At 52.4% G+C, this 13475-nt stretch overlaps 5 protein-coding genes across 5 annotated transcripts; 4 read left to right on the forward strand and 1 right to left on the reverse strand.

The window, feature by feature from the left end:
• Positions 1-307: 307 nt before the first annotated feature.
• On the forward strand, positions 308-814 carry CCMA1212_001558 (uncharacterized protein; the record flags this gene model as incomplete). Its single annotated transcript, XM_073698980.1, has 1 exon — positions 308-814. The coding sequence occupies one exon, from the start codon at positions 308-310 to the stop codon at positions 812-814; it is 507 nt and encodes a 168-aa protein (XP_073561960.1).
• Positions 815-1680: 866 nt separating this feature from the next.
• Positions 1681-3321, reverse strand: CCMA1212_001559 (Putative amidohydrolase YtcJ; the record flags this gene model as incomplete). The annotated part of the gene is made up of 1 exon (XM_073698981.1): positions 1681-3321. The coding sequence occupies one exon, from the start codon at positions 3319-3321 to the stop codon at positions 1681-1683; it is 1641 nt and encodes a 546-aa protein (XP_073561959.1).
• Positions 3322-3963: 642 nt separating this feature from the next.
• CCMA1212_001560 (uncharacterized protein) lies at positions 3964-5763 on the forward strand (the record flags this gene model as incomplete). Its single annotated transcript, XM_073698982.1, has 3 exons — positions 3964-4689; positions 4785-5228; positions 5353-5763. The coding sequence occupies 3 exons, from the start codon at positions 3964-3966 to the stop codon at positions 5761-5763; spliced, it is 1581 nt and encodes a 526-aa protein (XP_073562452.1).
• A 977-nt stretch (positions 5764-6740) lies between these two features.
• Positions 6741-9073, forward strand: CCMA1212_001561 (Outward-rectifier potassium channel TOK1; the record flags this gene model as incomplete). The annotated part of the gene is made up of 4 exons (XM_073698983.1): positions 6741-6871; positions 6939-7094; positions 7190-7309; positions 7369-9073. 4 exons carry the CDS (start codon positions 6741-6743, stop codon positions 9071-9073), a joined length of 2112 nt encoding a protein of 703 aa, XP_073561764.1.
• Positions 9074-12007: 2934 nt separating this feature from the next.
• Positions 12008-12724, forward strand: CCMA1212_001562 (uncharacterized protein; the record flags this gene model as incomplete). Its single annotated transcript, XM_073698984.1, has 1 exon — positions 12008-12724. The coding sequence occupies one exon, from the start codon at positions 12008-12010 to the stop codon at positions 12722-12724; it is 717 nt and encodes a 238-aa protein (XP_073562453.1).
• Between the last annotated feature and the right edge of the window lie 751 nt (positions 12725-13475).

The following is a 13475-nucleotide window of genomic DNA, read 5'->3' on the forward strand; positions in this document are numbered from 1 at the left end:
GTTTTGAATACATTTGTTCCCTTGCATTGATCGAAACCGGGAAAGCAGTCGGTGATGCTGGGTATCCAGTAATAGAGTGAGTCGTGGAATTAGTAATGTGAGAAATCGTAGTCAGCTTATCATCTGCTTCTTACGTGTACGAGCTTCGTGACATATCAGGCGCGTCTGAGACGCAGCCAACTGACGATTTAGACAAGAACCTTCACATTCAGACAATCCGCTAGATTACCACGTAAAAGAACCGTGTGTAGAATCAATCAATCAATCAACATCACGATGCAAAGCTAACGTTTTTGCAGCATTCAACATGTCCCTCCCAACACTCACCCACGTCTTCACCATGTCCATCACCCCCAAACCCCCCCTCAACACCGGCGCAACCCCCCGAGGAAAAGCCAACTGGTTCGAAATCACCAGCGGCGAAATCGCCGCCCCAAACGGCGAACACATTGCCGACGTCCTCAGCGGAGGAGGAGACTACCTCACCCGCTACGTTGACGACAATGTCGCAGAGGTCGACATGAGGCTCATTGCTCGGGACTCTGCGGGCGATCTTTTGCGGTTCACGGTTTCGGGGTATGATTACCTTGATCAGGCTACCATGCTGGCGTTGGATGGGAGGGCTGGTGAGCATGTGGGGGACGGCACCGGGGGGGTTGCTGAGCCTTTTGGGTTTGAGATCTTGAAGTGTAATACGGGGAGTGAGGGGCTTAGGTGGTTGAATTTTGCGACTTTGCTTGCGAGGGTCAAGTTTGTTGTTGGTGACGAGGGCATTGAGAGTGTGGTTTATACTGTCTTTGATGTCAGTAACTGAGATGCCTCTGCAGTGGTGACTACGTACTCAGAAGAAGAGAGATGATGTACACGAAGCAGATAATGTCATGACTTGTTGGAAATCACTTGCCATCGATCTATATCACGGCAGGGCGAACACGCAGAGTCCTTATGAGGACCCAAGTCCTTGGCACCAGTCACCTTATCAGCCTTCGAGGGCCTTACGCTATACAACAGGTATTAGGAATAAAGAATGCGATAGTGATAAGATCAATTCACAAGGCATCTCCGACTGCCCTAGAATTTCTCCACTCAACACGGCAACAGAACAATACAGACAACACCACCCATGCCCTATAAACCACAACAAAGCGTGCGGCTCTCCCCATACTATGACTGAAGCTAACCTCCCAGGTTTCGAAATTTCCATTACGTACAAAATCCCAACACCGGCTGGGCTAAATGCCCATCGGCTCCGGGGGGACCCGCTTATCCGGGTGCGGGCCCGGGGGATGCTGCCGGACATTGTTTACCTTACTGAAGGTACATGTACTTACCAACCGTTGGATAGGTAGCCCGGATGAAACAAGATATTCCAACTACAATGCTCATTTTAGTCATGCCGGATCTTGTAAAAGGTAGTATTGTAGGATCGCATCAATATTGCTCATTGCTCATTAGTAGCACTCAAAGCTAGATTCAGCGAAGGTTAGAATGGATTACGGAAAGGTCCTAAACCTGCCTCCATACCTTTCGGAGCCTGCCTTATGTGAACGAGTTGCTGAAGGACACCTTCAAGCACTTGCTTTCGAGGCACGGTGCGCATAAGCTTCAAGTTGTTAATGCTCCAAGCGATTTATAGTTTACATATCTGACCTGTGACGCTATGGGCCTGTAGATGAGTGCTCAAGCAGTCTTTGCAGCATCATACACCTTCTTCCCCTTGTACCACGTCTCCTGCACTTGCGCCTGAAGCAACGACTGCGGTGTCCAATCCATCTTGACCACCGCAAAGTTTGCCTGTAATCCCTTGGCCAGACTTCCGGTCCATCCTTCAGCAAAGCAAGAGTATGCGCTCCCGAGAGTAGCACCTTGCATGGCTTGGCACAGGGAGAGGGCAAACTCGGGATTCATGACTGTTTGGTAATCCTGGTCACGTACAGATCGCCGAGTCGTCGCCGTGTAAAGGTTTCGCAGAACGTCCCAGGGCGCAGTGGGAGAGTCGGAGCCGATGGAAACGGTGGCGCCCGAGGCCGCAAAGTCGCCGTATGCAAACGCCCGGCCGCAACGCGCCGTTCCCAAGAGTTGCGGCCAGGCCTTGAGCAGAGCCGGATCAGCGTGAGCGGGCTGAATGGATGCCGTGATGCCCGCAGCGGCCAATCGGGTGCCGTCACCGGGGCTCGTCAACTCGAGGTGCTCAATGCGATGGCGTCGACCTGGGGTGCCATGTTCTGACAAGGCGTCGATGGCGAGCTTGGCAGCGGCATCTCCAATGGCATGAAGGGCACACTGCAGGCCGGCTCGGTCTGCTCTGCGGACGACCGCTCCAAGAGCTTCGGGAGTCCAGATGGGATCTGTTGACGCGCCTGTCGAGCAATAAGGCTCTATCAGAGCTGCCGTGCATGAATCAACAACGCCGTCGCACATGATTTTGATGCCCACGATGCGAAAGTCTGGCGATGTGGAAGCGTTGAACTGTTGACTCAATGTGATTGCTCGAGTGAGCTCTTCCGAATCGCCATCTGTGGAATCCGTGGGACGAATGAGCCAGTGAGCCGCAATATGCAGAGGGAGCTGGCCACCCATTTCTGCGCGGAGAGTCTGCAGTGCATCCCAGGCTATATCGTCCATCGCCATTTCTACACAACCGGTGCAGCCAACGGCGTGGAGAGCCTGAACTGCATCTCGCATCGTCCCAACCCGTTCCTCAGGCGAGGCAGTCTGTGCCAGGTGTGGCCATACGAGAAGCGTACACGCGGCTTCGCTGAGGAGACCGAGTGCTTTACCCTGGGCATCACGATGAATGGTTCCTCCGACGGGGTTGGGTGCTGATTCCACTCCCATCTCCTTGATAGCTGCTGTGTTGCACCAACATGAGTGCAAGTCTCTCGAGACAATGTAGATGGATCGCGGGTCTAGATCATCCAGCATGGACACATCTGCCTTTCCATCCGTCATAAACTCCATCCAGCCGCCACACAGGATGCGAGGCGCATCGGGGTGCGCTGCTGCCCAAGACTTGATCATCTCTCGAATCTCCGGTAGACTCTGGCATCGTTCCACGTTCAACCGCTGCAGGGACTGGCCTAGCAGGAGAGCATGTACATGGCCATCGATGAAGCCGGGGAGAACGTGGCTGCCATCCAGATCCCGCACTTCAGTACCTTTCGAAGCAGCTACCGCTCGAATATTGGCGTCGTCACTGCCGACATATTCAATCATGCCATTCTCGACAAGCATGCACTCGTGAAATCTGGCATCGTGATCGTTTCCGTCGCCTTCCTGAGTCGTGAAGAACTTGCCGTTCGTGAACAGAGTGGCCGTCATACTTCATCCTGCATTCGCTTCTTTGAGAATTGACGCCTGAGATATCAACGACAGAGGCTACATTGTCACTTCGCCGGGTCTCGCCAGGTCTATTTGAATGACGTCCGTGGATGCCAATAAACCCGGCTATCCACGAAGGGGCCGTCGTGGCTACTATCATTGCTAGCAGCCGTAGCAGCAGTATGCCCATGAACTATTAGCCCAGGCATGTCCTAGCTCGGCCGGTTGTCGATAGCTCGGGAACGGTGGGGTCGGAGCGTTTTTGTCTGTGCTGTCTTGTCTTGATTTGCACGATGTACTTTGTCCAAAGCCAGGCAATCGTACAGTAGGCAATCGTCCTCGGTAATACTTGTAGGAGGGTGGCCTGGCTGGGCCGTGTCTCAGACGGCGCGGGAGTGGGGGAGGGATAAAGTCGAGATGGTGCCTATCGATCTGGGCGTAACCTCAGCCCATGTCGGATGAGTCAGGCTGACGGCTGGCCCTCTGACCTCTTATCTACCCCAGCAGGCCAGCCCATCTTGCCCATGGGACGGTTGGGCTGACACACTTTCCCCAACTTTGCCCACATGCAACCATCTCGCCAACTTCCCACGCTCGCGTCTCCTGGTTGATGAGCCCCCCATTGCGCCTATGCCTCGCACAATGCTGCCGACCAAGGGGCCGGTGAGGAGCAGATCCAAGAGAGGCTGCTGGACGTGTCGCATCAGGCACCGCAAATGTGACGAGGGCGTCCCCTTCTGCCAAGAATGCGACATCCACAACATCCACTGCCACGGCTACGGCCCCAGGCCCTCGTGGCTGGACAACGAGGAGCAAGTCCGCGCCGAGCTGTCGATGGTCAAGAGGGCTGTCAAGCAGAATGCGAGGCTGTTGAACAAGGGTCCCATCAGAGCCGCCGGGCCGGACCCTCAACAGCGAACAGTCTCATACAAGCAGCCGCAGCAGCAGCAGCCGCAGCACGACGCCTCCATCTCCGGGCCCGGGCAGACGTTGTGGGCCACATGCCCAACTCAGGAATTGCGGTACCGGGAGGCCGAGCTCATCATGCTGTACCTGGACTACATCTTCTATATCCAGTACCCGTACTACACCGATAATGCCGAGCTCGGCGGCCGTGGTTGGCTGTTCTGGCTGTTGCTGAACAACCGTCCACTGCGACAGGCGTCGCTGACCCTGGCCGCCCTGTACCAGCGGACCAAATTCGCGCGAGGCACCGGGTACACGGAAGCCGAGTTAATTGAGTACCACACCACCGCGCTGAGCGCCATGCGACATGCTTTGTCAGGACAAGAAGGCGACCTTGCACTCGACGTGGGGGAGAAGCTCATCACCTTCATCTCCAGCGGCTGCTGTCTCATCAGTTTCGAGGTTCGTATAAGTCGGAGGCGTTTGAGACGACCGAGAAGTGTGTGTGTGTGTGAAGTGACAATCCATCCTCCTAACTCTGGGCAAATGATATCTAGGTGTTGCAAGGCGGCTCATTGAACTGGCAGACGCATCTTGATGCCCTCACAACCGTGGTTAGCAAGATCAAGTTGCCACCGTTCGACGACGAGGATCATAAGTCGCCGCCACAGCAGGACCCCGGCGGCAGTAGCACTCTCTGGCGTGGGATGAAGTATGCAAGACGCTTTGAAATCACGAAGCTGCTGTGGTTCGAGCTTCTTTCAACAGCCTCCACCGGGGTGCCCCCGCGCATGCCTTACCGAGCATTGCTCGACTCGGACGAGATCCTCATGGCGGACTTTGTCGGCTGCCAGAATTGGGTGATGCGAGCCATTGGCGACTTGTCCATGATCCAGTTCGGCGGCGACTGCCCCGGTGTAGAGCAGAGACGAGAGACGCTGCTTGTCCTCGAGAAGATGCTACGCGAGGGCATTGAGAGACTGCGCGCAGGAAGCAAAAAGGTTCGTCCTCCCCCTTTTCTTCTTACCTTACACCCCTCGTCTTCTCAATCCCGTGTTGCCATCTCTGGTTTCGTGATGGATGGATCGGCCATCGTCTGCAGCCATGCTGACAGTCCTGCCACAGCCAGAGGCCCCTGTTTCGTACTACATATCGCGAGTCTTTGCCGCCGGAGCCCTCGTCCTGCTGCACTTCATCTTCTCGAGCACTCACCCTTCTGAAGCCGACATCTACGGCGCTGTTGGATCCGTCATGGCCGAGCTCCGACAAGCTCCCGGAGACGTTTCGCTCCGGGGCGTGGTATGGTCCATCTGCATCGCAGGGTCGATGGCGCAACCCGATCAGCAGCCGTTTTTCGAGCACCTCATGACGCGGATCTTGAACAAGGCAAACAAGTCGCATTCCAACTTTGGCAACTGTGAGAGCGTTCAACGCATCTTGAGGCAGTGCTGGACGAAGAGACACGAGGATCCTTTGGGGGACTGGACGTGGAGAGACGCCATGGGCGACATTGGAGACTATCCACTGCTGGTGTGAGTTGCTTGGCGACGAAGTTGATGGAGCTGATTTGCTTCTGCCTTGGGCCTTTTGGAATGTTTAGCGATGGAGTTTCTTGTGCAAGTGGGTTGATTTCGAGGTTTTGTGCGGGTGTTTTGTTGGGTTTGCATACTCGAGGGTTCTGCTTGGACTGTTTTTGTTGGCAGGCGTATTCAGACGTGCCATGTGACTTGCGCATATCGATAGCACGGAGAGGGAAAGTGCCACCAACGCAGCTTCCACTCTCGTGGTGTTAGCACTCTTCCATTAATTTCTTGGTATTCCATTCTGTCATTATCTAAGGTCCGGAGTGCCTTTAACGGATTTCATTTATCCAACTCTAGAAGTTTCTGCCCCTTCTCACAAACAGCAATCGTGACTGTCTTCACTCAATACCCGCACTCAACCTGCTATGTAGCTCAAAGAAGAGGCAGCCCCTCCCCCCGGTCAGAACTGCTTTCAAGTAGGCGTTCGGTTCCTCGGCACGCTAGGCTAACATCAAGATCTGGCTGCTTCCAAGGCAATCTCACCCTGTCGACTCCTCAGCTGCCGCTAAAGGCGTCACCCGACGTCATCTCTGCACATCAATCCCGCATCGCGAAAATATTTGTTCCATTTGTTCCCATGATCGTGGAGAATTGCAGCCAAGAGGACAAAGTATATGAAAGCGCTGGCCTGGCCGCTCCTCGAGGCGAGCTCCTGTTTCGCTTCAACGTCTGTTCTGATAACACGGATCACACTGAACTACTAGGCTGGACTGCGCCAGCTCTGTCTGATTCAATCATCGCCTTCGAACAGTTGCGCTGAATGGCCCATCACTTCCGATCGCCTCAATCGACTCAAAACTGGCTCAAATACGAACGCATAAGACATATATGTTATTGATGTCGAGGTAGCACGAGTACATGTATGCCCCTTCTTTTGCAGAGAGCGCCAGCGCGCAGCTTCACCGCCAGCAACGAACCAGAGCCGCATAAATGTCGCCACCAGAGCGTGACGGGCGAGATGGAGATGCTCACGGAAACATCGACCCAGAGTCTCAACTCAATGAGACTTACAGACATCGCAGGCCGAAAATAGACAACGACAAAGTACATCTCCAGCCCACGTAAGCACCTCAGTGGAAAGTGTTGACCAAGGTCTAGGCGCGTGTCTGCTAACGCTTGGCTATCCAGACGATGGTGGTTCCTCTCCTCTGTCTTCCCAATGGTCGCTGGTACGTTTGGCCCTGTGGCCTCGGCGTTCAGTATCTGTGCTTTGGTTGTGCCATGGAGGCAGAAGCTTGTTTCACAAGATCTCGACTCGGCGGTTTATGTCGGTGATCCAGTATGGTATGTCCCTACCTATGCAGACAGTTCGAGGAGCCCCTCCACCCGCGGCCCATTAAGTCATATCACCAATACGTTTCTGACCTTTGGAATTGCAGGCTCACGGCGATTAACGCTGTTCAGCTGGCGGTCGCCCTGATATCCAACCTTTTTCTACTCTTTAACATGGCGAGACGAATTCGTTTCGGCATAGCACAACCTATTACGATAGTCGGATGGTAAAGGCACATGTTTCCTTCAACAGCAGGACACAGCATTGCTAATACTGCATCATCAGGTATTTTTCAGCCATTGTCTTGATCTGCCTGATTTGTACTGGTGCTGGACCTCTCACTGAAGACCTTGATTTTCCGAGGGATGATCTCATATGGTCTCAATCGTTCTACTATGGCATATGGGCAGCCATTCTCTACTTTATCATCGCAACCATCATGAGTATCACCTTTTGGGGAGCCCTCAAGGGCCACTACCCCAAGGACTTTATTCTCACTATGAGTCAACGCACCCTCATGCTACAGACCATCTCCCTCCTTATGTATCTTCACGTCGGAGCCGTTGTCTTCAGCAAAATCGAAGGATGGGGATACCTGGATACTGTATACTGGGCAGATGTCACTCTTTTCACCGTTGGCTTTGGCGACTTCACTCCAACGACAAACCTCGGGAGAGCGTTGATGATTCCATACGCTATGGTCGGGATCATAAGCCTAGGTCTGGTCATTGGGTCTGTGATAAATTTGACGATGGATGGCGGCAAGCGCAGGCTGCTGGCACGTTTGGAGGAAAAGAGGAGGAGGAGGACTCTTCGTACCATCGCGCGAAGAGGGAATGATGATATTCTCGAGCCCATCGAAGACGGAGCCGACCTGCGGCGCGCGCAAACGGACAAAAGCATTACCAGTGAATACGAGCGGCGCAAAGCAGAATTTGCCTTGATGCGGAAAATACAAGCCATGACGACGACGCAGAGAAAATGGATGGCTCTAGGCATGTCTGTCTTGGTATGGGTGGTATTCTGGATGGTGGGCGCCGTGGTGTTCATGCACGCAGAAAAACGGTGGCAAGACTGGTCCTACTTTGACTCTTTTTACTTCTGCTTCATTGCATGGACGACCATCGGCTATGGCGACTTTACCCCCGTATCCAATGCCGGAAGATCCTTCTTCGTCTTCTGGTCTCTCATGGCGCTACCAACCATCACTGTGCTCATCTCGCATGCAGGCGACACTGTGGTGAAGATCATTCGCGACAGCACCATCCGGCTGGGCAATGTCACCATTCTTCCTGGCGAAGAGGACTACGTGGCGAGTATCAAGCATCTCATCAGCAGAATGACTCTCGGCAAGTTCTTTCATACACACTACGAAACTGAATCGCCTCTAGTTGTGGATTCGAAGAGAGATCATCTTCAAAGATTGGCTAGCGTGATGGAAGAGCTGAATGAAGATAATCTCTCCCAACAAGAGAGAGGCGAGGCGGAAGAGTCCGAAAGAGAGGAGGACGACGAGCTGAGAGGCCGTCCAAAGCATCCGCGCCGTGTATCACGCGCATCAAGCTTTACCGCCAAAGTTCGACGTTCGCTCTCCAAGCTTCGCAATGCGGAGCACAAGCTTCCCACCGGGGCTGACTTTCACTTCTTGCTCATCTCCGAGATTCGAGCCGTTGCCAAGCGCTTGAAGGAGTCCAAAACACACAACTACAGCTTTGAGGAATGGGCGTGGTACCTGAAGCTAATCGGCGAGGATGAGCACAACCCGCAAACGCATACCAAGCCGAAAGTCAAGGGGATTCACGAGGGCAGCTCAGACACCGCAGATTCTGCAGAGGCAGAGGCTGTGAAATGGTCGTGGGTGGACCATCGGAATCCTTTGATGGGCAGCCAGGGGGAGAGCGAATGGATACTGCAGAAGCTCGTGGAGATGCTGCAGGAGTGCTTATCGGCGGAGAGTCGGCGGCAGAGGAGGAAGCATAAGGAACATTGAGAATGTGAAGATGGTGGACTAGTTTATCTGGAACATTTTGTAAGTTTTTAGTGTACATGTATAACGTTTGAATAGCACACGATGTCAATGAGCAATGAATTTTGGTTCTGGGCTTTTTCCTACGAATCGGTAAGGCTAGCAAGCGGTTTGCAAAGAAAACAGGGACCGCATAATGAATATAGACACACATTGAAATAATACGAGCACCATCTAGGTGTGGTGTTTGGTGATAGACCTCCCATTTGTGTGGGCATGGTTAGTCTTACTCTCTTCCCTGTTTTTCTGCAAACCGCTTGGCAAGGCTCTTCGCAGATGTGCACAACTCTGTGGCAATTTGATCGACTAAGCCGCGATGATCAACCCCATTATGCAAGGGGCTTGGTGCCCAATTTCCTGATGTGGTAACTTGTTACGAACATCGCCTAAGAAGCAGTTTCTAATTTTACTGTACAGGCTTGACGGCTTACCTCGCTAGAGAACGATCAGAGAACACCAACTTATGCGTGTCGTCATTGGATCCAATGACTGTCGATCTTGACTCAGGCCTGTCTGAAGAGCTCTCTTCTTGACTCAAGCAGTCAAGACTTCAAGTTGTTCAGTGAGAGTGAGTCCTGTATCTACACAGAGTTCTGTAAACTCCAGCTCTTGACTTGGCCAGTCAAGGTCTTTAATGGTTCCTAATAGAGAGCATGAGAATGCATGTATCTACACAAGCTCAAAGCCTTGTAAAGTCCAGCAGAAAACGACGAGATTTTGATACAAGTGACTCGAGTCCTGGTCTACAGACAAGAAGTCCACATGCTGACGGAGTGAGCTTAGTACTCCATACAATAAGCTGTCTTGGTCATTCCCCGTATTCTCGTAGGCTATTTCTGGGGATCAGCTTGGTGCGTTCAAAGCATGTCTTTGCAGTGCCGTGTGTGTGTATCACAGGCAGCACAGAGAGCAAAGGGCTGTCACAAGGATTGTAGTCTCGATCAACATGATTCCTCCCATTGAACGTGTTGCATTTGGACTTCTACGAAATGCACTTCAGTCTATGATATGTGCCAGTGGATTGGGCCAGATGTGCTGTCATCCGAACGCCGTTCTACGAGTACTTTGTACGGCAACATTGACATCTGAGGGGCTTAGCCGTTTGCATGACGTTGTAGCCATACTTGTCCATGTATTGCCAACACGGTCAGTAAGAGCCCCAAAAGCTTATGTAGAACCTTGACTTCATATATTATGTCCGCGAGTTGCACGGAGTACGGTCCAGGCAATGCCGCCTGTTCAGATCTGTATATATTCTCTGAATACCCTACACCGAGCGTGGGTATATTGAGCGAAATGGTGGTAGAGGAGGTCGATGACACTGATTAATTGCATTCGTGTATCTGGTAATGGACAGCGAGATAGAAAGTAAATGAAGCTAGTGAACAGTCAAGCAAAGCCTCGAAGTCGACTCGATTGATGTTGGGACCAAAGTTGGGTGTTCTCAGCGGATATGGAATGGGAATAATAAGCCATGCATCTCGCTGAGTCGGCCAAGTCAAGTCTTCCCCACCGAACAAAGCATGAGATTCAGAGTTTGAAATGCGAATTGATTGATTGGGCCGCAATTGGGCATGAGATTCGCTGCCGATCGTATGCAGTGAGCGTACGTGTATGCCAGATGCCTGCATAGAGTACGCTTTCCGTCAAGTCTGCATACAAGTGGTAATGTTCTACGCTCTCCTATGAAGCTTAAACAAGCAATCCAATCTCCCAAAGGACTCAATTTGCCTCTTCTGAGAAACAAGCATGGCCAAGCTGACATTTAGGTTGAGATCCTACAGGTTACACATGATACCTTATTTATAGCAGTGGGCTCCCACTTTTTGTAAGCTGTACCATAAGCCGTCGCCCTACGGAGAACCCCTGTCCAAGTGGCTGGACTTCTCCTGACAACCCACATATCTTACCACTAGCAGCGCCATTGTTTGTACGGGCCGCTCCATGTCCTTCATTCTAAGCCTCAAGTTGCGGAGCAGCCCGCGCAAACATGTGCTTACCTAGAAACGGACGACCCGAGATTAAAAGACCTAAGCGATCCTACCCAAAGAATTCGAATCTTCAGCCCTGGTATGATTCCCCCGGATCAGCTGGTGACTATCAAGACGAAAGAGTGTTGTTGCACATCGGGGGGGATGCTAACAGCTATGCGAGTTGACGGGAGTACGCAACCAAATAGGCAAAGCGGCGCTCCTTCGTGTCAACAGCCACCTGTATTAAAAAAAAAATAGCGGTCGGTGAACAGCGTCATCGTTATAAAGTCTGTCAATCGCATGCCACAGACGGAATCAAGCATCAACACCTGGGATCCAGGGTGGGTTGAGCAAGGCTTGGCTTTGTCCGTCGCCCATGTCTGTCACATCCAGCAGCAACGTTGTAACTTAGCAGTTCACGGGCAAACGATCCTTCAACAACTTGCCAAGCTCTCCATGCGGCTCTGCTGTTGCAGGTTCATCAGCCCTCCAACAAGACAAGGCAAACTGCGGAGATTTTGTAATACTACCCCTCTGAGCGGACTCCGAGTGTCCACCCAATCCTTCGGGACGTTGGATTCAGCCGCTACCTGACTCTTTTCTACGTTGGGTCAACAGTTTGTCTGCGCCTTACCGATGCTTGTAAGCCTAGCAGGGCATGCGGTGTGTTGTTTGTTTGGCTGGGTCGGGGTCCCCTCCGCCTCAGATTCCACCCAGTCAGCACTAACATGGTAACCGACGTCGACACTGGGCCATCGAAACGAGGCACGGGAGACGTTCTTGCAATGGTCTAAGTCGTAGATATAAGACTGCGTTGTCTAGTTCTGCCATTTGGCCATGTTGGGCTTTGCTTCTTCTTCACCCACTGCCCAATAGCCGACCTCGGTGCAAAGCGAAGACTGTCATTCGAAGAGAAGTAGAAAAGATGGAACTTTTTACCGCTCTATGCATCGCCCTGGGCGTGCTGATGGTCGACGCCGTCCTGGAGCTGGCTTTCATCACGAGCATGGTGGCATGGCTTCACAACACCGCCAGCGGCACCTTTGCCGTCAACTTCAACGGCTCGACATTCAACCTCTACGGCGAACCAAAGCACTTCCTCGTCGACCAAGGCCATTCAAGCAACGGCGCGGCGGGAACGGCAATCGTCCTGATTGGCTTCGGGGGCATCGTCGCTCTTTTGCTTAGAGGCCGGCCCAGCATCCTCGGGCCGAGATTCACATCCTTGCTTTACGGCACATGGCTCGTTATTCTTGTCTTGGGCCTTATGCTTACTGTTGGGTCGCTTGGCTATGTCTTTTCGGTTACGAATGCGCACAAGGGGCAGGCGATTGATGTGAGCGTCGCCTCGACGACTGGCAACCACAAATATCCCGTCGATACATGGACGCCCCAGAATTGGTTCGCGGCGATGCTGAAGCTGGACCTTGCGGATGACGGCCAGAGGAGCGATATCGAGAACCATCTGCGGGTCATGCGTGGATGGCAGTACAACTTGATCCCTCTCTTTTTGATCCAGCTTACGACAACTGTTCTTGCTGGCTTGGAGTATCTGGAGAGACGAAAGCATCGGCCTTCTGCGGGAGAGTACGGCAGCGTGGACCCAAATAGCGGAGAGCAAAAGTTTGTTGCGACTCCTTGATCTAGGATTTTTCTTTTCCGGCGTCACTGAGATGCACTCACTGGTTCTTGCGCATATACTCTGGTTGGGCAATGGAGGCATTCTATTCATGGGATACATGGGAAACACATCTTGTACGCCTTGTACTGTTATTCTCTTACACGACTAATCCGATGGTTCAGTTTTGGCGTCGGATATACTGCATATATGCACTGAGAAAGCCTGCATACATACACTAAACATGTACTGTCTAATCTACCAACTTTGCTTTTCACTCACGGTAGCATCTATTTTTTATAGGAAGCGGCCCTGATTCGATCGATGAACGTGATCCCTTCTCTGACTTGTCCTGACCAATGCCGTAAAGTCGGGATATGGCGCAGGCAAACCCCATTAATAGCAGCTCGCCCCTCGACATTTGGACACCAGGCACGTCGGTGTTGGTGTTCATGAGGGCAATCACAGAAACGGGAACCTCAAGGTCTGGGCTCGGGACATTGAGTGATCCGGAGCAGTCGAAGTCGTAGAGCCAGAATTGATTCTTTCATTGTCTGGTTTTGAGAGGCATCAATATTATTCAAGCTGTTCGAGCGTTGTTAGCACAGGTCCAACTCTTGGAGAGGCGACTTTTCAGGCGGAGAACCGGTATGGGTTACTCCCAAACGACCGCTCGAACTGCTGAGTGGGCAAGAGGTCGCCGGCTGTTGGGACTCTCGAGTTCACGACGAAAGGCTGCTGGACACTCGTAAAAGAATGATCTAACGTCACATAA

This window comes from Trichoderma ghanense (assembly GCF_004382785.1).
Source record: "Trichoderma ghanense strain CCMA-1212 chromosome Unknown scaffold_1, whole genome shotgun sequence".
NCBI classification, from domain to species: domain Eukaryota; kingdom Fungi; phylum Ascomycota; class Sordariomycetes; order Hypocreales; family Hypocreaceae; genus Trichoderma; species Trichoderma ghanense.